This window comes from Pipistrellus kuhlii, unplaced genomic scaffold, assembly GCF_014108245.1.
Source record: "Pipistrellus kuhlii isolate mPipKuh1 unplaced genomic scaffold, mPipKuh1.p scaffold_m20_p_3, whole genome shotgun sequence".
In the NCBI taxonomy this organism is placed as follows: Eukaryota; Metazoa; Chordata; class Mammalia; order Chiroptera; family Vespertilionidae; genus Pipistrellus; species Pipistrellus kuhlii.
This window is the reverse complement of record NW_023425529.1, coordinates 54,680,124-54,705,085: the sequence shown is the minus strand read 5'-3', so window position 1 is coordinate 54,705,085 and position 24,962 is coordinate 54,680,124. Positions and strand designations below refer to the sequence as shown.

General features: G+C 38.6%; 1 protein-coding gene across 3 annotated transcripts in view; it reads right to left on the bottom strand.

Annotated features, from left to right (window-relative positions):
* MSRB3 (methionine sulfoxide reductase B3) overlaps positions 1-24,962 on the bottom strand; it is a 163,942-nt gene that overhangs the window by 50,754 nt on the left and 88,226 nt on the right. For all 3 annotated transcript variants that reach the window (XM_036458994.2, XM_036458995.2, XM_045588219.1), the window contains one exon: positions 21,405-21,433. In XM_036458994.2, coding sequence (XP_036314887.1) covers positions 21,405-21,433 — 29 coding nt within the window. The remainder of the gene's footprint in view (positions 1-21,404; positions 21,434-24,962) is intronic.

Sequence of the window (24,962 nt, the reverse complement as noted above, 5' to 3'; positions counted from 1 at the left end):
AAAAACAATCAAGATACAAATGATCTTTTAACCAAAAAAAAAATCTATTCATTTCTTTGAGAATGTTCTATGTATAATATTCTGGCCAGTGTTTGATATGACAGTATCACTTGTATGAATATAAGTTATGAGCAAAGGACAGAGCCAGAGAATCCACACAGTAATTTTTAGTCTCATGTGTAAAGTCACAAATTAAAAGTTTTCAGCTAGAAGTATATATCATGAACATTTCTATTTAACCAGCAGCTGCTTCTGGCCTCCGAATAGGAACACCCTACCTTCACTAATCACTTTTTTCTCTTTTTTAGGGGAAGGAGCTAACCCATGCTTATTTTTAACTAAATGATGTTTTTGATTTCCAGTCTTAATAGGAGGTGGAATTATGGGACAACTAGTATGGGACAAATTGATATGGGACAATTGATGTGCACCTACTGCCTATTAGCTTGAGATTATCTGGTTCCTTTATTTCCAGTTGGTCTTTCTTCTCTTTTAATGCTCCCATAGGTCTTTCAATGGTGAGTTCCTCTCCTCCCTCCTTTAATATTGTGTACAGGTCAACATATTCCCATCATTGTCAAAAAATTGATGGCAAAACCGTGTTTCCCATCCTTCTCATAATGCACTCCAATGATTCATGAAAGTAAACCAAGGAATAACTGGAACACCCTGAAAGAGTATGGACATATAAACACCATTTTACAAAAATCTCTATTCTTTGGCCAGAGGCAGAGATGGGGGAGGGGAGGATGTTAAAGGTATATATACCTTTCATTTTCTCTGAGTATATGTGCAATACATACTCTTGTAAATCAAACTAGAATGTTATAGGAATGTATAAGGGAGATAATAAAATCACCTGTAATTTTATCACTCTGAAGTAACCACCATTAACATTGTGGTGTTTTTACTTTTGGACATTTTTCTATGTAGAAAGAGAGTGGTAACCTGTTTCTATTATTGGACATTTAGGCTATTTTTTTTCTACTATAAATAATGTTTCCTGAACATTCTTTCCTATTAATCTCTAAATATTTTCTTTATAAAGTCTTCCAAAGTGGATTTACTGGATTAAGCAATTACCAAACTGCTTTTCAGGAAGATTGCATCAATTTATAGCCCCACTAGTAATATTCAAGATATCTCCATATTATTTAATAAACATCTTGTAGTTTATATAATTTGCATTTCTATGATTAATAGGTTGAAATTTTGCAAATTATTTTTGTTGTTTAATGATTTTTCTCTTCTCTTTTGTACTTTTTTATTAGTTTATTCTTATGAATAAGAAAAAGTAGAAACTGTGTACTGAAAACCTTGATTCCAATGGGAAGGAGAGAGAACAAGTATTAGAGGAGAACACTGGCAAAGGAGTTATGTTTTATTATTTGATTATTTTTAAGATGAGATGATTTGAGCTCATCCTCACAATGTAGGAAAGAAGTAAGTAGAATCAAAGAGCTTCAGAACTCAGAAATTAGCATAATAAGTGATGCAATAACATTCTATTGGAGCAAAGTTGATGAGGTTACTAGAAGAGCATCTCTTCCTTCAATCAAGGAGGGAAGGAGGGGAGTGTTAGTAGAGATGTTTGCAGTTACAGGAGGGAAAAGCTAGATGAACTCAAGCTTAGCTTCAAATCTTTCTGTGAAATATGTCTGAGACAGAAAAGAATGGTAGAAGAAAAAGGGATTTGAGAAGTGATAAAGACGTAGAAGGACTGCAGAATAATGCCAAGAGGTGATCTGAAATTGAAAACCATAAATCTCTGATGGCAACTATTCCATAATTATGGTCTTTCCTTTAGAGAGCCATGCAGCCTGGGTGAAGGAGCTACAACTGCAAGCAGATGGTTGGGAATTTTCCAGGGAATTCCACATAAGGAAAACAAATCCAGAACCCAAAAGATACTGACAAAAATAACACAATGGTCACCAGAGTCTAGGATGGATGTGAAATAAAGTAAAACAATGAGGGGCATAATAGACTGGGAAGAGGGGGAAAAGGACCAAGAAATGAAGGTTAAAGCAACCTGGCTGTTAGTTGAACTGTCCAGAGGGTCACTGAAATTACCCATGAGGGTGGTAAGAATTAGAGAGAAAGACTAAAATTCTCAAAAAAATGAAGGGCATTCCCAGGGAGTTAATAAATCACAGCAAGGATGAAAGGCAAAAAATTAGTTGAATAAGATGACAAACCTCAAAAGAGAAGTTCTTACATGAGGAAGGAAAACTGAGGCTCCAAAGGAGGTATGAAGAGTTACTACGGACCCTGCTTCTGTGTGTGGGGAGAACTGCAGTTACAGGATGGACCCTGAGAGAGAAACAAATCTCCAAACGGAGAAATGAAGGAAATGGTTTTGAAGATACTTGAAGATTAAAAAATGTATTTACAATAAAATGAGAGCAAAAATAGCTGCAAAGCTGTTAAGAAAGAATCACAAATAATAAGCTATGTAGGAAAATATGAGTAAGAGAGAGGAGTACCATAGGACAGTTAAGTACAGTTAGAGGGAGAGACTTCCGCAAAGCACATTTTGCTGGAAACTCAACATAATGCCTATCAAATTTCCCATAACAAGAAAAACATTCAAGAATGCATGGCTTCAGATGGGTCATTAACATAACTATTTACTAGGAGGAAGAAGTCAACCCTTAAGTGCTCAGGACTTCATACCAAGGGTGGGAGAATAGAGGCTGTATGATTGGTGCTAGTGCTCTTAGTTTCTTTGCTCTTGATATTAAAATAAAAAATCCTTTCGTTTCTTTTGTAAAAATACCCATATAAAAGGTAGCTCATTTCAGTTGAATTATGCAGGTAGACTTAGATAAATTAATTATTCATTTCTCAAAATTAATCTTATTTCAAAGCTATGTGGTAATATGGAGTTATCTTATGGTGTAATCTGGGCATAAAACCTGGTGGAAGAGATAAGTGGGAGCTAAACTCAAGCTCCTGCTTCCCTCACTTCAGGCCTGTTCTGTGTACTTGCCCTTGATCCAGAGAAGTTATTCAGCTGTAGTGGGGAGGTTGAATGGGGTGTGCCTAATGCACTGAACCAAAGACAGAACCATTTTCTAATGGGCACAGAGTAATCGTATAAAATAGCAGAGAACCTTCCTAAACACACCAATAATGCAAAGGAATGTATTGTCAATGTTTTTTTAATTATTTAAAAACAACTTGTTGAAATAGGGATGGAAGGGAGGATCCAAGATGGCTGCTCAGGTAAACACCTAACCGCAGCAGCACACAACAATTTCAATGGAATACAACTAAAATATAAAATGGACATTGCCCAAAGCTACAGGTAGTCGACTGAATGAAAATTCTACAATAAGAAGGAAAGAGAAAACCAGAAGGAAAATCAGAGGAGCTGAAAAGCCTAAGGTACAGAGACATACTGCGCGCGCGCACGCTCATGCACGTGGAGAGGACGGAGCCGGAGAGGGGGAGAAGGCTGGGTGCCTGCCTGGTGTTCCCTAGCAGGAAGGAAATAAAACCCCCAGCCTGGGCTGAACCCCAGAACCGGCAGTGCTGAGCCCCAGTTCTGGGCCAGACCCTGGGGACCCAGGCTCAGGCAGGGGGAGACGGGGGCTGTGAGGCGGAATCCCAGGGGAACGGTGAAAAGCGGAGCCCCCAGAGTCACGCACATTGCACGCAGAGGACGGAATGTTGACTCTGATGCTGGATTGTCCTTGTGGGAAGAAACAAAACCTCCGGCTGTGCTGAGCCCCAGTCCCGACTGCTCTGAACCCCAGTTCTAGGCCAATCCCTGGGGACCCAGGCTCAAGCAGAGGGAGACCGGGCTGTGAGACGGAGTCCCAGGGGAACGGCGAGGGGCAGAGCCCCCAGAGTCGCGCACATTGCGCACAAAGGAAGGAATGTTGACTCTGATGCTGGATTGCCCTGGCGGGAAGGAAACAAGAGCTCCAGCCGTGCTGGGCCCCAGTTCCCACTGCTCTGAACCCCAGTTCTAGGCCAGACCCTGGGGACCCAGGCTCAGGCAGGGGGAGATGGGGCTGAGAGGCGGAATCCCAGGGGAGCGGCGAAAAGCGGAGCCCCCAGAGTCACAGGGGAACGGCAAGGGGCAGAGCCTCCGGAGTCGCGCACATTGTGCGCAGAGGACAGTCTGTTGACTCTGATGCTAGACTCCCCTAGCGACGAGGAGAAAAAAGCTCCAGATTGGGAGGAACGTGATGAGGAGCAGGAGCCCCTGCCAGACACCGGCCAGTTGGGTACTAGCAAGGAGCCGGGCGGCGGGGCCCCTGGGGGAGGGGGGTGCCACTGGGCCCTCAACCACTGAGCGCGGGCCATGAAGCCAAGGCCGGGGGCTGCTTCCTGGGTGGCGCCGACCCCGGCAACAGGCTGAAGCCACGCAGGACCCTGCGGAGAACAAAGGGGTGCCACAGGCCAACCTGCTGAGCTTCCAGGACAAGGAGGAAGAAACCGAAGTTTTCAATGTGAAGAAATCAAGTTATAGCAAAAGATAGTAAAATTACTTAAGAAAGAATACAAAGAAGATCTTGAAAAATCGAAGACTAAGTCAGAACTCAACTCAGCAGCCAACATTGCAACATAAATGCGTTTTTAAAAAAGGACAGAATGTTGGAACGGCGGCGGCCAGGCCCAGAGTGGCCAGGCACAAGGCAGTGGCAGCCGGGCCCGGAGTAGCAGCAGCCGGGCCCAGAGCAGCCAGGTCAGGAGCAGCCAGGCCCAGAACAGCAGCAGCCAAGCCCAGTGCATCAAGGCCGGGAGCTGCCAGGCCCAGAGCAGCTGAACCCAGAGCAGCCGGGTTGGGAGCAGCCAGGCCCAGAGCAGCAGCAACCATGTGTGGAGCAGCCAGGTCCGGATTAGCAGTGGCCAGGCCTGGAGCGGCTGGGCCCAGAGCAGCCAGGCCCAGAACAGCAGTAGCCGGGTCGGGAGCAGACAGGCCCAGAGCAGCCAGGTCGGGAGCAGCCAGGCCCGGAGCAGCCGGGTTGGGAGGCCCGGAGCAGCAGCTGCCAGGCCGGGAGCAGCCAGGCCCAGAGCAGCCAGGTCCGGAGCAGCCGGGTTGGGTGCAGCCAGGCCCGGAGCAGCAGCAGCCAGGCCGGGAGCGGCAGTGGCCAGACCCGGAGCAGCTGGTTGTGGAACGGACCAGAGCAACAGAGGCCAGGCCCAGAGCAGCCAGGCCCAGAACAGCTCACTCCTCGCCTGCCCCCTGCCCCAAGGCTGCCTCTCAGACATGGCTGGAAACTTTGGCGGGAACTTGAGGGTCTGCTGAATCAAGTGATGAAGGCTTAGATCTGGATGTGTTGAGTTAGTATAGCGGTGGGGTGTTGATCTATGAGTGCCTTGTGTGGGGCCTGGATGAGGTTGGTTGATCTATTTGGAACTGTCTTTTGCGTGAAGTGTATCCTTGGGCATGTGGAGGTATTATTGATTTGAGAAAATGCTAAGTAACTGATTTACTATCTGAAAAATTTAAAGTTCTGAAAGTTTAAGGTCTCTTGCCAAAAAGGGGTTTTAAAGCTAACACCTTAATTTTAATGGAGAAAGGGGAGGACAAGCCCTTCCCACCCAAAACAGGTAATCCAATTCCAGCCAGCAGCTATCTTTAAACAATGTGTTCATTTACATTTGAATGGCTACACCTTTTGATAGCCTAAGGGCAAGTTTACATGTAAACAAGTTTGCTTCTCAATTCCCAGGGCAGAAAAAAAAAACTATTAGATTTTAAAATGTATTCTTAGAAGTGTAAAAGTTTATTAATTAAAAAAAAAGGAGATTGAAAAACCTGATGAACAATATTAGCTGTCGACTGTAGTAGAGTCGGCGATATGGGAGGGGAGTGGACTGAATGTTCTCTGGGAAAGGGGGAGTGGTGGATGCGGGAAGAGACTGAACATAAACTGTGCACCTGTGGATGAGGACAATGGGGGGTGGGGAGGGAGCGGAGGGTGGGGTGGGAACCTGGGGGAGGGGGGAAGAAATGAGGAACCTTTGTAATAATATGAACAATAAAGATTGATTTAAATAAATAAATAAATAAATAAATAAATATAAATAAAAACAACTTGTTAAATATGTGAACTATTTTCTTAACATAATCCCAAAGTAAATATCATAAAAGACTAACACCCTATGAATAAATTTATTTTTCATTTCTGTAAAAAAAAAAAATCTTAAACATCAAAACATCAAGCAATCAATTGGGAAAATAACATGTTAGCACTATTTTTTTTTTTTTAATCATCATCAGCATCACACTAATATATACAAAGCACTTTAAGTGCTTTATATATTTTTTTATTTAGTCCTCACAACATTGAGGTAGGTATTATAATTATAAATATTCTTGTTTTATAAATGAGGAAGTAGGCTCAGAGAGATATTACATTACTTGCCCCAAAATATGCAATGCTTAAAAGATAGGGCCAGGAAGAAGGAACCAAGATGGCAGCATAGGTCAACACCTGAACTTGCTGTCTCGCACAACCACATCAAAACTACAACTAAAAGACAAAGTGGATATCATCCAGAACCACGAGAAGGATGGCTGGGTGGAATTTATACAACTAGAAAAAAAGAGAAAAGCACACTGAGATTGAGAGAAGGTGCGGAGGTGTGAAAGTGAAGTGTGGAGGTATGGAGGGCATGTGGAACTAGGCTAGCAAATGGGTACACTGTTGTCTATTTCAATCAGGAGGGAAATACAAACTCCCGACTGCTCTGAATTCCAGTTCCAGGCGAGACTCTGGGGACCCAGACTCATACGGGGAGAAAGTGGACTGTCTGGCATAGGCCAAAACATGAGAGTGACTTTCTCTCAGAGGTACTTGCAGCTATCATTGTACCTGCATGGTGCCATAGGACCCAGAGACCCAGGGACCTCTTCAGGGCAGGGCCAAACCTTTGCTGTTTGCACCACCCTATGATTCCCTGAGATCACACCCCACCCAATTTACAACTCCACCCAAGCTGTGTGCAGAGGGGTTTGCATATGAATGGCCTGGCCTTTTACAATCTACCCTAACAAATTGCAGCTGGGTCAGAGAGCCACAGAGCTTCCAAAAGAAGGCTTACGGCTCATCAGCAGCCTGCATTGCTTCACAGCTGTGCATCATCTGCGCACCTCCAAACCCCAAACTAAGAGGAGAAATCTGCAGATCTCTCTGTAGCTCCTACTGAGTGGCCTCAGGCAATGATTGACTTTGCACCTCTTTAGAGATCCCAAAGCCAGTACACCCAATAGTCAAAGTGAGACCACACCAGATTACAACTCTTCAGATCCATAAGAGACACACTCAGGGGGCAGACTCAGTGAACACCAAAACCCCACTGAAGCAAGTCCTGCCCCATAAGGGTGTTTCCAGCAGAGCAGTTCTCACATAGTAGACACAACTGGTCCTCACCACCAATTGGCCTGGAGGTCAATTCCACCCAGTGATGATATCAGTAGCAATAAAGGCTTAACTACAAGACTGTACACACAGCCCACAAAGGGGTGCACCAAGAGCATCCACCTCAGGTGACTGGGAAGGCTGACCACTGGACCATATAAGACACCGAGTATACAGGTGTATCAACACAGGGAAGCAGCCAAAATGTGAAGACAAATAAGTAGGTCACAAATGAAAGAAATGGAGGAAAGCAAACTACTGGATATAGAGTTCAAAACCACTGTTATGAGGTTACTCAAGAATTTTCTAGAAACCTCTGAGAAATTTAGTGAGACCCTCAAGAATATGAAAAAGGACCAATCAGAAATTAAGCATACACTGACAGAAATAAAGAATAATATACAGAGATCCAACAGCAGACTAGAGGATCCCAAGAATCAAGTCAAAGATTTGAAATATGAAGAAGCAAAAAATACCCAAATGGAAAAGAAAAAAGAATCCAAAAATATGAAGATAGTGTAAGGAGCCTCTAGGACAATTTCAAGTATACCAACATCTGAATTAAGGGGGTGCCAGAAGAAGAGAGAGAGCAAGATATTGAAAACCTATTTGAGCCGAGATCGGTTTGGCTCAATGGATAGAGCGTCGGCTTGGGGACTGAAGGGTCCCGGGTTCGATTCCGGTCAAGGGCATGTACCTTGGTTGTGGGCACATCCCCAGTAGGGGGTGTGCAAGAGGCAGCTGATCGATGGCTCTCTCTCATCGATGTTTCTAGCTCTCTAGCTCTCTCCCTTCTTCTCTGTACAAAATCAATAAAATATATTAAAAAAAAACAAAACCTATTTGAAGAAATAATGACAGAAAACTTCCCCTACCTAGTAAAGTAGAATTACAAGTCCAGGAAACGCTGAGAACCCAAACAAAAGGAATCCAAAGAGGACCACACCAAGACACATCATATTAAAATGCCAAAAGCAAAAGACAAAGAGAGAATATTAAAAGCAGCAAGAGAAAAACAGTTAATTACCTACAAGGGAGCATCCATTCAACTGTCAGCTGATTTCTTAACAGAAACTATCCAGGCCAGAAGGGAGTGGCAAGAAATATTCAAAGTGATGAATAGCAAGGACCTGCAACCAAGATTATTCTACCCAGCAAAGCTATCATTTAGAATTGAAGGTCAGATAAAGAGTTTCACAGATAAGAACAAGCTAAAGGAGTTCATCACCACCAAACCAGTATTATATGAAATCCTGAAGGGTATTCTTTAAGAAGAGGAAGAAGAAAACAAAGGTAAAGATAAAAATTATGAACAAAGTGACAACGAATATTTATCTGTCAACAAGTGAATCTAAAAATCAAATGAATAAAAAATCAGATGAACAGAATAAACTGCTGAATATAATAGAATCGGGGGCATAGAAAAAGAGTGGACTGACAATTCTTGGGGGGAGAGAGGGAGGGGATGTAAGGGGGTGCAGGAAGAGACTGGACAAAAATCATACACTTATGGATGAGGACAGTGAGGTGGGTAAGGTAAGGGCAAAGGTGGGGTGGGAACCGGGTGAAGGGGAGCTATTGGGGGGGGGGGGAGGGTGTAAAAAAGAAACAACTGTAATAATATGAACAATAAAGATTTATTTAAAACATTAAAAAAAAGATAGGGTCAGGATCAAAATGACAGTGTCTGATTCAACCTGCTCTTACTTCTAGCCTCAGTAAAAAAAACAAATGAAAAAGTTAGTAATCAGTTCACAAAGAATTATAACTGATAAATAATACTTAGCAAGAAAATATTAAGTAAGATTCTACTTCCCATCTATTAGACTGGTAAAGAAAATAATACTCAGAGTAGATCAGTGTATCCAGAAAAAAAACAAAAGAAAGAAAAACCTATATACAGGTGGTGAGAGTTTAAATTGGTGCATTCTTTTCAAAAAGACTATTTCATCAAAAAACTCAGAAGTCTTAAAAATGTGCAAACCTTTATTTATTCACATTGCCAAAGTCCACCCTTATTTCCCTTTGTTCATTGCCCTTTATTCTCAAGCTACATTCTTTATCGTGTCAAACTCACTCTCTGAATGCTTTTAAAGTAAGATAATCCTGTCATCCATTAACTCTGCAATAGCCTTACATAAATAAATCCATAAGTTGAAATAATGAGATAAGACTGAGAAATATAAAGAAATATAGCCTATATTAAAGGTACATATATCTGCATAACAGATAATTATATTCCTTCCCTTACAACAAAACTGACATGAAAGGTCTTTGCCACATTAATCTTTGTGAACTAGAAAAACAAAGTGAAATCCTCTCATCTGTTGAATTGCTCTAACATGTTGTTAATTTAGCTAATTATCAAAAAATTGATAATGACATTTAAAAGGTGGTGTTATTTGTACTCTAATTTGATCAAAGATGATAATTTGATTTAAATATATACTTACTAGTAAAAGCAAAACTCAAAATTATAAAAAAAAAAAAAAAAAACTATCATCCCACTGGGCTGCCTCCTGCACAATTGCCCCCCCACCCCCACCCCGCTTCTAGGGATCTAGCACAATGGTGTGTTTCTTTTGCCTTAAATCCTTCTGATATCAAAAGAAGTATGAATAAATAATCTATATAAATAAAACCCTAAGTAACCATTACGACTGGACAACTGGAAGACTGCCCAGTAGCTATGATGCCCACTGACCACCAGAGGGAAGACACACAATGCAGCTGCCCCCTGGTGGTCAGTGCACTCCCACAGCCAACTTCCCATGGACAGCTAACATCCCACAGTCCCTACCCCTGGCCAGCCCTAATAGGCCCCGATGGGCCCCAACTGCTGACCAGGCCAAGGGATCCCACCCGTGCACAATTTTGTGCACTGGGTCTCTAGTCTATGAATAAAGTAACTCACAATTTGCTAAATAAAACAGTTTCTAAAAGAATGCCTAAAGAAATAATACAACAAAATGAAAAATAGACCTAAGAATAGTCAGGACGTAAGAAACAGCAATGAATAAATAATGAGGTAAAAGTAAATAGTTAAGTCTAAATAGTTAATAATGGCTGAAATGCTTAATAAAATTCTCAGGAAATGCACTGTTTGAGAGTAGAGGCAAAATGAGAAGTCATACAAAAATTTCATATTGGAGGCAGTTTAAGGGCCTAGGGCTCAAAGACAATTGAAAGTACTAAAGTACTTATATTGGGAGAAATGGAAAGAAGTTGCAGATTTTAATTAATTCCCAAAATTAACAAAAAAATACAAGGTGAAATGTTCCTTAAGTTAAATGGCAAACAGGTAAGAAATAGTATGTTTAACTTACAGCTAGAAGGTGTTTTGTTGTTGTTGTTGTTGTTTAAATATATTTCTTTATTGAGTTCAGAGAGGAAGGGGGAGGGAGAGCCGAGATAGAAACATCAATGATAAGAGAGAATTATTGATTGGCTGCCTCCTGCATGACCCTTACTGGGGATCGAGCCCGCAGCATGGGCATATGCCCTTGGCCCGAATCGAACCTGGGACCCTTCAGTCCACAGGCCAATGCTCTATCCACTGAGCCAAACCAGCTAGGGCTAGAAGTTGTTTTTCTTTAAGGGTAAATTTTAATCAATCCAACCAAATGAAATAAAAGGACAAGCTCACAAAGGGAAAACAAGATAGCAGGAACAATACCAAGTATATTGTTTTTCACAATAAATTTAAGTAAGCAAATATGAGCAATTAAAGATTAATTTATTTGGCCTCAGTTGGGTTGGCTCAGTTGGTTGGAACATCATCCACTACACCAAAAGGTTGCAGGTCCGATTCCTGGTCCGGCACATACCTAGATTTGGGTTTGATCCCAGGTCAGGGTATCTACAAAAGGCAAACCATTGATGTTTCTCTTTCTCTCGTTCTCTCTCTCTCTCTTTCTCTCTGTGTGTGTGTGTGTGTGTGTGTGTGTGTGTGTGTGTGTGTCTCCCTCCTTCTCTCCTTTCCTCTCTCTAAAATCAATAAACATATCCTTAGGTGAGAATTTAAAATAAAAAAAAAGGGGGGGGGTGGAGATGAATTTATTTGGTATTAGCTTAGAAAACATTTATTTGGTCATCACTTGTGACCTAATTGGGCTTAGTGCTGAGGATAAATATAATAAAGGAATTAAATGGCCTCTGTCTCTTAAGAGTTCACAATAAAATAAAATAAAGTTTATTTTATTCAATTTTTTTAGATTATATATAAATAAGCTAACATACTTTTTCTTTCCTGCATGAAACTATGCATTTGTATACCTGGCTTTCCAGGAAATTGTGCTATAAGGTATCTGACTAAAGACTAGCTTCAAATTTCTATCACAGATGAATCCCAGTTTTCATAAAATGACATGCCAGTGGTGATGGAAGATAAGAAGCAATGAAACCATGTGGAGGTGGCAGTAGAGTGATTCCCTTAAATAGAGACAATCAGAAAAATGTATCCAATTTTAAAGGGCTTTAATACCAGTTCATATAATTTGCAACATATTTTACTTTGGTCTTATCCATCCTCCTCCTCTCCCACCAAACAAAACTCAAATCATTATGCTTTTAAAGACAGACTGATATGTTTGTTTAAGATGAATGTTATCTTTAGACAAAACAGACTTTCTTCCATTTGCCATTTTATGTAGTATTTACATATAACCTCAGTAAAGGGAAAAAATGAGGGATTAAAAAGGCTTCCTCTAGGTAAATATGACAGAGACTGAATACACATCATTATCTCTGGATAAAAAAAGACAGAACAACTGGAACCAATGGGCAAAACTCCAACATTAATAGTTACACTTGCCACCTACATACACAAATATAAAACATTTACAGTTAAACTTTCTAAAATGACCTATTTCCAAATGATAAAGACTGGCCTGGTTGTAAAGATAAATTTAAAAATTACGTACTGACTGAAGTACTACTCTGTCTAATTGGAAAAAAAGTACCAATAATCTCAGCTCTTTTCTGCTGAACCTAATATATATTAACATTTTGATGAATGTATTTAAGAATAGCACAAAAGTTATGTTTCATTTAAAATTTGTTTTTAATTTATGCTGTTTGGGCTAAAAAGCAGGCATAATTTGATAAGGTAAAACACAACTTCAAGTGAAATATGAATGATATATATTTTCCTGTAATATTTTACTAGTTATAAATTTTAAAGTAGCAGTCATTAAAACAGAATGTAAAAATATTTTAATCTTATTCAGTCATTAATCATGTCACTTTTACCAGATTACCCTGCTAAATTATTCTAAACAAATTAAAACATTTCTAACCCATCACTTTCCTGTTTCTGATAATGCTATATAAAACCATTCCATTGACTCCTAGTAAGAAAGGAAGATAACATATAAAATACAAAAGCCTTGATCTTTCTGTTACTTAGTCCCATGGCTTGTGTGGTTGCATCATATATATCATGAGTCATATGAAATGAAAAAGATCTTTTTTGAAAAATTGTGCTCAAACAGAAATATTATTAAATCTAGCAGTAAGAATAACGTATGAAAGTAAGTTCTTTCCAATAATTTCATAAACGTAAAACATGGTGTCTTTTAAAATTTATAAGGTACAAATTTGAAGTATTTTGAGAGAATATAAAAATACAAAATAAGAATTAACCTAATTACCTTTAAACTGGGGAATTTCTAAAAGGAAATTTTCTTTTCCCTTTTAGTTATTGATTTTAGAGAGAAAGAGTACAGATTTGTTGTTCCACTTATTTATGCATTCATTGGTTGATTATTGTATGTGCTCTGACAAGGGCTTGAATCCACAACCTTGGCATATCAGGATGATGTCCAACCCAACTGAGCTACACAGCCAAGGCTAAAAGGCAGTTTAAAAATAACACACTGCTTAAACATGACATACTTTGGACTTCTACCAAATTACTTTTTAAAAATCATAAAAGATTATTTTCTTAAAATATGGTTACAAAATGGAGATTAGAATTAATCATATGTGAGAATACAATTAAACTGTCTTTATTTTCCAAAAATCTATAGAAGCATATCTATATATATATAAGGCTAAGCAACAGATCAACCAAACAATCGATTGACTGGTAGTTATGATGTGTACTGACCACCAGGAGACAGATGCTTTAAACACAAGATTAGGCTCCCTCCTGTCTGGAGTGTGCCTGTGGGGATCAGGCCAAACCAGCTATCCGACATTCCCTGAGGGGTCCAGGATTGCGAAAGGGCACAGGCCAGGCTGAGGGACCCCACCAGACACCCCAATGCCCATCCCTGCAGTCCTGGTTGTCCCTAACTGCCCTCCCTTATAGGCCTTGTCCTTCGCAACTGCCCTCCCCTGCATACCTGTGTCCCCCCCAACTCCCCTCCTCTGCCAGCCCGGTCACCCTTAACTGCCCTCCCCTGCAGAGCCTGGTCCCTCCCAACTGCCTTCCCTGTTAGCCTGATCACCCACAACTGCCCTACCCTGCTGGCAATCTTATGGCGGCCATCATGTGTCTACATGAGAGCAGTCATCTTTGACCACATAGGGGCAGCCATGTTGTATGTTGAGTGGTGGTCAATTTGCATATCACCTCATTATTATATAGGATATATATAAAAGCCTTAGCGACCTTTATGATGGGACAACTGGATGACCAGCCAGTAGCTATGACATGCACTGACCTCCAGGGGGCAGACAACATAGGACCTACCCATCCTCTCCCTAGTCAGCCAGCCCAAATTGCCCCCAATCACCCACTAGGCCAAGAGACTCCACCCATGCACAAATTCGTGCACTGGGACCTAGTATACTATATTTTTATGATCCTTCGTTTAAAGAACCATCTTCAGGTTAGATAACATAATCCCTGGCCACTAATTTTGTCATTTACCCAACAATAATCAATGAGTATGAATATTTTCCAGGGGATATTCCAGGCCCTGAGTTAGTCAGGTAATGTAGCATTAGCTGCCATAATAAACATAGCACAATCTCAGTGGCTTATTACAATAAATGTTTATTTCTCTCTATATAAAACCCAAATAAGGTATTCTTGGATTTAAGGCTCTCTGGAGTGGATCTCTTCCAAGGATATCTCAGGATCCAGAATTCTTCCATATTTTGATGCCATCATGTTCAACATGTACCTCTAATGTAACCTCAGAAGATGAAGAGAAATGTGGGGAAATTCATTGGATATTTAATCCCATTCACCCAGGAATGACATAAACTCCCCTGGGAGATTTAGTTATATGTCCTCTCAGAGATGCAAAGAGGTTGGAAATTATAATCCCTGGCCACTTCCCAACAACTCTACACTATGAAAAGGGAGAATAAATCTGTGGTCATTAATTAATCATTTCTATCACAATTGGGGAGTAGAATAGACCAAGATTCCCAAACTCAGAATTATTATTTATTGACTATTTATAATCAGATACCAAAATTATAAAGAGGAGTAAGACATAGTTCTTCCCTTTAAGAAACTCACAGGCTGGAAAGAAATAAGAAATCCACACAAATAATTTTGGTGGATGATAAATGCCATAAAAAGCGGTAAGGCCACATTCTTTGACCACCAAACAATGAAACTGAAAATTACTAACAAAAGTAGAAAAATTTGGACACTTTCCTAAATAATCATATGTCCAAAAGAAGATCAGAACTACAACTATTTAAAATACAATACTAGGATTCAGCTAAAGATTTAATGAAAAAAGTCATAGCTTTAAATGCTCTAATTCTAAATTAAAAAGGAAAAATACAAAATGTAAGTATGTGACATAATGGTGTATATGAAATTCAAGAAAACCAATTGAAAATTATTAGATCTATCTGATCCTAAACCTCTGCACTTAGCCACCATGCCTTGCTGCTTCCTGGACTTTAAAATAGTTTGTGAAACGAGATGAAGGGCTTTGTCCCCTCTACTTGTTTCTACCCAATCCAGTAAGACTGTTATAGAAAAGGTTGCCTAATTTTTCAGGCCAACCTTGAATAGGATCCAGTAAAATAATAAGTGGAGGAATGAATGAATGAATGTGAAGAAGAGAACAGTATTCAAAACATTTGCTATTCTTCGAAGTTAATCTCTTTTAATGATAATCAAATGTGAACTGTCACTCCTTATTAAAAGGTATAGAAAAACTTCACACTAATCATTAGTATTATTAGGCCATTCTCTTAAAAGTTGAAGGAAAACAAGTGATATGGTTTAAATAAAGTAAAGAAAGGTGAATTTGTCAAAACCTAAAATATATTAGCTTATGTTCAAATATCAAGATTTAATTCACCATCTGGATCTAAATTTAACCTTGTTAGCCCTTCTCAGCTAAATATGCTAAGAAACCCAGTGAGTTTATATAATGGGCCAACTAGCTTTAAAATTCCACAAGAGAATAAATTTATCTGCCCTGTTCACAGCTATAATCACTGCGTCTGGCTATAATATTCCTTAGTAAATACATGTTGAATGAATAAATAAGTAGTCATTTCAATTAGTGAATGATGCCCAAAGACAGATTTCAATATTCTTATAAAGATTTATATTTACTTGTTCTTCCATGTTATGAGGTCTCCACATTAAATTTAAGATAACAAAACTGATTTGCAGTAATTAAAAAGTGTTGTCAACATATTCTCACATTTCTAAGATCTGAAAATGTTTTCCTTATAAACATTTCTTGAGAAAGGTTCACTCTGTTAGAATGTCTAATTTTTATAAACTTTCAAAACTCTAGTTATACTACATTCAAATTCCTCATTTCCCTTCAACTTAGTGACCAGCATTATCAGCCTACTTTATTTGTCATTACCCTTATATTTTTGCCTCAAGCTTTAACTGATTATATTCTTTGATTTCCTTACTCTAATGTAGATTCCTTTTTAACTGCAGATCTTTAAAGCGACATTAGCAGCTTTTTGTTCCTTGGAGGTTTTTTTCCCCTTCAGGATAATTACATTCTGTTGTGCCTTTTATTATGGTGTCTTTTAGGATCTTCTAACCTTGTACACTCTTGGGCTCTATTTAATAGTGAACTCCCTCCTCTACTTTCCACACTAAACCATGCTCATTAGGTTTCTTAATCCTCCATAATTTGCTTTCATTAAATTTTATACCTTCCCGTTGGTATGTTCTATGAGTCCATTTCCTTAGCATACCTATTGCAAGCAGCCCAGAATCAACAGCACTAAACAAGCTTATTCACTTTCCCAGCCAACATGATCCTATTCTGCACTATGTATGTCTCCAACATACTCTGTAGAGTCATGTTGCCTTGAGGTGGGTTTGGGGGGATGAGGGAAGGAGTCTTTGTTTTGAATGTTTATGGACCATGAAACTATACCATTTAACTTGGTATTTCATTTTCTCATCCAAACATTGCCTGAGAAGGTTGGGACCACGGAATCAGACACTGGGTTAACTTGAATGTACAGTTATAGGCTCCAGGTTTTTTTTGGTCAGAAAGCTATTCTATTTTAACAGAACAGAAATAACAATATCCTGATGTTACGTAGTGACTAGTAAATTCCAACTATATCTTTCAGAATTCAGGAGAGAAAAACATCTTTTTTCAGTTATTCTGCAAGAGTTCTGCTTTTCCAAATGGGTTGTTTTTCAAAGACATGCATGTTCTTGAAATCTGACTACACACCCGACTCTGGTCTTTTCAACAGTTCATCCTCTGCTTTCTCTTCCATTCTACTCATCACTAGCACCTTTGCTGATGGGTATGTTTTTTGTTTTTAACTTCCTAGGGACTTCAGTTAAATTTTTTTTTTTTTTTTAAGAAACTTGTTAGTGAATTGAAAGAGTTAATGAAATTTCCAAAGGTGCCTAGCTTATTCAAGCAAAGTTTACACTTCAACCCTGAGCAACTTAACTTGTGATCCTCCCCAACCAAATGACAGAAAGCAAAGCCAGTAAGTTCTTTAATTGGTTTGCATCCACACACTGACCTCCAGAGTTCTGTTTACATAGCCTATCATGCAATATGCATCACAGTTCTCTGCTTCTCTCAAAATCATGTTTCTCCTGAGATTTGATATATGGCTTTCTTGTTTAATCACTACATTAAACTCAATGTTCTGCTTCCTCCAGAACATTCCATAACTTCCCTTCTTGGGAGGTGGAGAGAAGAGGACAGCTTCTTGCTACTTCTGGACATAAAAGGAAGTCTGTTTTACTCTATTAGTAAAATCACCAACTATTGTACATACACTCATAGGCAAGCAACACTAATAGATCAACTGGGAACCTTTTAAAAAGTCCTTTAGAGAGATTACTCTCAACTGGCGAAGACGAAATCTTTAGACACGAATCAGTTATACTAAACCAACAGAAATGGAATTCAATCAGTATACAACTCAGGATGTGGAGGACTCAGCTAGATGGCAGGTAAGGTTTAAATCAAGTTAATCAAGATAGAACATTCTTTTGGTTTTCTCTCATAGCACCTCTGCTTTTTGGTTGAGGCTCTGTGTGTGTGTGTGTGTGTGTGTGTGTGTGTGTGTGTGTGTGTGTTTTAAAATATATTTTATTTATTTATTTATTTTTATTTTTTATTTTATTTTTTTACAGAGAGGAAGGGAGAGGGATAGTTAGAAACATCAATGAAAGAGAAACATCGATCAGCTGCCTCCTGCACACCCTCTACTGGAGATGTTCCCGCAACCAAGGTACATGCCCTTGACCAGAATCAAACCTGGGACCCTTGAGTTTGCAGGCCAACGCTCTATCCACTGAGCCAAACCAGTTAGGGCAGATTGAGGCTTTCTTAAACTTCACCACAAATAGAACTTTCCTCTATTTATTTGTTTGTTTGTTTGTTAAATATTTTTATTGATTTTTTTTTTTTTAGAGAGAAACATTGATGTGAGAGCAAAACATTGATCAGCATCCCATACACCAAAAGGTGCCCTGCTCAGAAATTGAACCAGCAACCTTTTGATGCATGGAATGCCACCCAACCAAGTGAGACACACCAGCCAGAGCAAACTTACATCTCTTTAACAGAATGTGGACATGTAATACCACAATCCTTCCATAAGAATTTGTACGTGACCCAAATTTTAGAGATAAAAACCTCAAAAAATGAATAGGTCTCTTTCAATAAGTCAAAACAATCTATAATTTTCAGGTTTTAAAAACATGAAATGTATGTATTTTACTTTTAAATATTTCAAGAAAAAAGAAAAGTGAAACAAATATGGCAAATCATTTAAAATAGTAAAATCTCAATGAGGGATATATACGTGCTTATTATACTATACCATGGCTACTTTTATAGTTCATATTTTTCATTATAAAATTTTTTTGAAAATTAAAAAAAAAATTGTCCATGGGTTGCTTTTGAAAAAAAAAAAAAAAAAAGACACAATTTTAATAAGAAAAAATTAAATCATTCTCTAGGTTGACCATTTTGGTATACTAGTATAGTCAACAACTGACATTTTTCACCAGACAATGAAAACTTTCCTTCCTTCCTCCTGAATCTGACCCCACTGCCTGAAACTCATTTACACAAACTGCAAATATGGAGTAAGCGCTGCATAAGTTGGATTCTTGAAAAGAAAAAATGTTTTTTATGTGTGTATAATTTTACTTTGAAACACTTTATGGCTAGTTATTGACCATAGATTTGTTTTTAAGGGATTTTTCCCTTAGTAAGATGGCATATTCCTTCATTTAAAAATCTTTGTCAGGAACATTGTTACAGCTGTATATAACATTAAACAGAGTTAGTTTACTTTCTGTATTTGATGAACAATAGAGATTCTGAACCTATTAAAGTAATACATTTAATTGTTCCAATATGCTACCTTATTTCTAACCAAAATTTGCATGATATAGAATGCCAAAGACTGCATTTCTAATTTTCTTTGTCATGATTCCCTCATTTATAGTTAGCTAAAAGAGTTTATAAGAAAAAAAATCTGTTTATTTGAAACCATCTAATTCTTTCCAAAAATGTATTTAAAATTAAAACACACACACACACAAATAAACTTTTAATCAGTATTTCCCAAAAGATTTTTCAGAGTACAGGACTTTATAAGTTTTCAAAGACATGCAGATGTTGTCCATGATAGACAGTTAAAAAAAAGTAGGACTTGAAAAAATAATACTCATGAACAAAATCTTTGGTCATAAGAGTGGAAGATGTGTGTCTGTACAGATGTTATAACTATTTTCGGAATGAATACCAACCTTCACTACAGGAATTTAGCAGCACACTTAAATTTGGATTTGAAAATTTAACATAAATTTTCTGACTTTGACAATAGCTGCCTAATATTTCAGTTTTGTATGCCATTTCCAGGTTTTACCTTCAAAATGAACCTGGTGGACTTTTTCATTTTTAAAAGCTATATTCCAGATCCTGGAGCTTAAAACCAGTTTCTGACTTGATATTTAGGGAATTAAATCAGATTATAACACCCAGTGAGTTATTAATAAATATTTTTGGTGACTGATTGGCAATCAATGATAAAAAGATATGCAGTTTTATGTAAAAATTCATTTTTCATCAATTTTATTCATTTATTTTTATTATACTTAAATATTTTAATTTTTAAATATATTTTTATTGGTTTTGGAGAGGAAGGGAGAGGGAGAGAGAAATATCTATAGAAACATCAATGATGACAGAGAATCAGTGATTGGCTGCCTCCTGCATGGCGGCCTGTAAAGGGGATTGAGCTCACAACCAGGGCATGTGCCCTGACTGGGAATGAAACTGTGACCTACTGGTTTATAGGTCAATGCTCAACCATGGAGACACACTATCCAGGCTTACAGATTTTACTTAATAAAAATGACAAAGATTTTTCACCCTATTTTGAATCACCTCTTATAAATCCATAAAAAACATCAAATAGTTTACATAACTCACTGTGTCTTTAATCTCCTTATAAGTCAATACTGTAAACCAGAAATGCTTGTCTTATACTATCAATGTCACACGTGACTCAAAAGCCCAAGAACACACAGATGGAAATTTCTGGAATCACAGTTACCAAATTAGGTGAAATTGTTAACTCAAATGTCCAAAGTTTATTTTTAAAGAGTCTCATCAAATTGGGGATTTTACATTTATACAATAAAAGGAAGAATGAGCTTTTGGGGGAAAAAATGAGCATGTTAGCTCCTTGTCACCACTATCATCTATATAGTCTTGGTTCTTTTGTGGACATAATAAAGAAAAACTTCTATTTAAAAAAAGTAGTAATGTTATTTTTATTTAATAAGTTATATATTCTTCTGCAAATTACTTCTCCTGGAATAGAAAGTTAATGTTTATTTATCTATTAACAGTTCACTAAAGAACATAATTTCCTTGTACCATACATGAGGCCATTTTTGTGCTTAATTGTAAACATCATCAAAAACTCCAAGGCTCACAGACCTTAGCAAGTGATAAAGACACAAACATAATAAGGATTATATGGCTACATTTGTGCTTAATAAGAAGAAAACACCAGAAGTATGCCACTGTTTGTGAGAATACAAATTTTGTTTTGATAGATACAAAATAATGGCTTAAGGTGACCTTAGTTTTCCATTACCCACCCTCCAACAAAACAACTAAAAAATGACTAATAAGTCATAGACAAATATCTATTTCTATTGATTAAACTCTTTATAGTTTACTGGGTTAGATGTAAATATTACCCACTTTTGATAACAGGACACTTGCAGAGAATCTTCAAATTATTCAGGATGCTTTGTCCACTGAGAGACTAACTCTATTTTGAGCAATGATTTTGCACAACCCCACTTCTGCTTTTAAAATAAAGCTACAGATAGAGAGCATTAATGCTTCTTGCAGAACTATCAGGAATCCCATAGTGAACATCTCAAGTGAGGATTCCAAGCAGCTCAGAGCCCTGCTTTGAGGTGGGGTTCATGTTTTGAAAAGAGACTGCCTCGTCTGTTTAAAATCAAAATGGTTCTTGATCTGATGAATTACTCCTCAGAGAATAATGTCCCGTAAATAAAATATACTCAGAATAACATTATTAATGTAAACATACCTGAACCAGAGTCAAATTTGGTTTCTGACCTGCAAAGGGAAAAGACATTTTTTACAATATAAAAATCGATTATTAAAGAATAACTATTACTTTATGAGGAGGGCAAGGGGTAGATGCAACAGTTACAGATTTCAGTACAGTGGTCAACAAGTAAAATAGCTCTAAAAATGTAAACAGATATTTATATTAACCATTTTAAATGTATACATTACCCTAGGTCCCCTAAACATGCAGCTATTCAGAGAGATAGCACAGCATGGAAAAGATATTAACTTCTCATTTGTTTTTGAGAGAAAGAAGGTAAATTATATATATATTTTAAAAAGCACCCAGTCTCTACAGATTAACTTTTTCAGTAATATATCAATAATAAAACAATTTTTAAAAACCCACAAATTTGAAACTATCCTCTTGACCTATTATTAAAGATTTTTAATTATTTAACACCAAGTATAATTTTTCATTGAGTTCTTCACAGAGTAAATGAACCTAGTAACCCCATATGTTTAATAAGTAGGAGGGAAAGAATCCAAGCCCTTGTGGGAACATTATGTTTCAGATATAGGTTAATACTGGTTGTAAATTCAGAAGCCTTTGAAGCTCTCGGTTCGGCTGTGGGAAAACTTCTGTGAGGTAATTACTCTCGAGATGCTGCTGATGTGCTGTCAAGCAGAATTAACCCCAAGACTAGGCCTATCTACACAAGCTCCTCTAAGACAGCATTGTCTATATCTAGCTCTCAAACCAATTAGTGGGCATGCTCCAGTCAGGTCTACATCACACATTAACAATCAGTAGTATATACGTTCACAGCTGCCACCCCAAGATACAAGGACCGGCCAGCAGGAGTCCTGTTAAAGGATGTTATGCTGACAGAGAGGATTTTTTTTCTTGGGGAAATGTAGTTAACTAAATGGGGAAAGAGATTTCTTTGAAATTATGCCAGGGTACCACAACCCTTTTGGAAGCGGTGGCTTTTATTTTATTTTTTTAACCTAAATTAGCATAAAGAGAAGTCAACAAAAGGTGGAGAGGCAGAAGATAAGCAAGAAGTGGCTTCTTTTGTCACAAAAATTTATTTTCTCAAGTACTCCCAAATAAAGTTTCACCTGCTGCTTAAAGTCAGTAACTGAGAACAAACCAATTATTATTATCACCATGGTTATCATCACCACTGTAACCCAGGTCCACATTTTTCCTCAATCCTGGGCCCCCGAGTCCGCATCTCAGTCCTTCTCTTAGATGTCCCTCACACCTGTTCAGGAGCAAGCCATTTTCATTTTTTTCTCTACTCTGGAAAGCCTCACTCAGGCCTCTTTGTTTCCACATTCTGAGCATAACTCTAGCTGACACTGGCCACGGTCGTCCTGCTCGTTTCCTTGCCTATCTTCTCTTTCCCACTAGATTATGTCTGTGAACCTTTGCAGCCACAACACCTATATAGTGCCTGCTGCTTGGACTCAACAGAGAGCTGTTGAGAAAAACATCCTATCTCTTTGCCTGTATGTTCTTCCTTCTGTCTAAGGTTCCCTTCTACTTATGTCCTAAAGTGCATTCTCTCGTCTCCCTGAAACTAGACCATACCAATTCCTCCTCGCTCTGTCATATCTTCAGTTTCTTGGTTTCCACAGGTTTCTCCTCTCTTCTTAGAAGTGCTTCAAAATTGAATAAAAGCCTGCCTTTAAATCTGTTCCCTATTCTCATCCTCCTTCCTTCTTTTTCTTTTCTTTTTTTCTTTTTTTTTAAAACATTTTCTTTATTGATTTCAGAGAGGAAGGGAGAAGGAGAGATAGAAACACCAATGATGAGAGAGAATCACTGATTGGCTGTCTCCTGCACACCCCCCACTGGGGATCGAGCCCCCAACCCAGGCATGTGCCCCTGGCTGGAATCAAACCTGGGACCCTTCAGTCCATAGGCCGATGCTCTATCCACTGAGCCAAGCTGGCTAGGGCTCCTCCTTCCTTTTTACTGATTTTCCTTCTTACTGATTTTACTATCAAGTTTATTGAAAGGATGAACTATATCCTATATTGTATGTCTGCCTTTCCTGACTTCCCAACGAAGTGATCTGCCCTTGCTAAGGATTATCAGTGTCTTCCTAGTGCTAAATACAAAGGCCCTGTTATAGTCCCTGCTTTTCCAAACCTCTCTCCAAACTAGCACACAACACTCAACCTCAAATGCCATAGGTACTAAGCTAAACTCACTTTCTTTCCCCTCAAATATAATTATCCTGCTAGTTTCCCTATCAGTTAAGTTGGAAATCATGATGGTATTCTAGTTTTCTTCTGCATCTCATTATCTAATTAGCCACCAAGACCTATTGTTGCTTCTACTGCCTTCCCTTCCTCTCTGTCCTCACACTAAGCATCTTTAGGCCTATCTTTGACTCAATAACCTCATAACCAGATCCTCACTCCTTTTCAATCCATTATCTTATCAGCTGCCAGATGTTTCCAAAACATCAATCTATCACATTACTACCATCCCAACAACTAAAGCAGAGTTTTCAAAATTGGGTCACAGCTGAACCCATTAGTAGATTACAAAATCAGTTTAGTGTATTACAACTAGTTTGTTTTTTTAACTGAAATGGAATAATAAAGAAGACAAAATGCACTTCACATTTTGAGAATATATGTAATTTTGTACAACTTTTAGGTACATGTATGTGAATATGTGTGTGTACGAAGGAGTATTATCCTTACAAGTGAGCAAAAAGCCTCTGTTCTGGCGTTCCTCTGGCTGTGTCCCCCTCTCCCCAGGCAACCAAGTACTGGGGTCCCCAGTATTCCCTACCCAAATGGCTCTGAGCCAGCTTCCTCAGCCTCAATTCAGGTCAAGTACACTGCCAGTGTGTGTATGTACCTCCAGCCCAAGGGGTAGCCAAAGGCTATGACTTGAAGGAGGAAGCTTGGACCTTGGGGCAAAAGGAAGAGGGAACAAAGAGGATAGAGCAGGGCAATATGCTTCCCCTACTCTTCTGTGTTCCTCCTCAGAGAATTCTTAATGCAGACCCGCCTGTGAGAGTGGAGCACTGACAGCACCGAGGGACCAGAGTCCCCTGCGGACAGGCGGACACGGTCTGGGCGGCCTGGAAATCCAGGTGTCTGGCCAGTGAGGACGGGAAGGAGTACTGAAAGAGCTCCTCCCCAAAAAAGAAGAAAGGAAAGAAGGTGTCTCTCTTACAGACTGCAAAACCATTGGAAGAGAAGGCAGAGGGAGCCTTCTCCTGACCTCACACTTGGCCTTGTTACTATTATCCCTTCATTTCCCCAGAGTTAATAACAGCATTTTAGTGGAAAACAAATGTAATTTCAAATTTGCACTATTCTCAGTTATTTGGTTTCACACACAGAATTCACTGTTTTTGTTTGAAATATGTTTGTCAAGGTAGTTAGGTATATCCTCTGTTCACGCTTAGTTTATTGCCTTAATTTATAACTTTTATAATAATTAGCTATATTGTGTCCCAACCTGTCCTCTTGCCCAGCCACTGCAAATTCAAGGGCGACAAGGCTTGATAATAAGGCATCATGAAAAAAAGGTATGTTG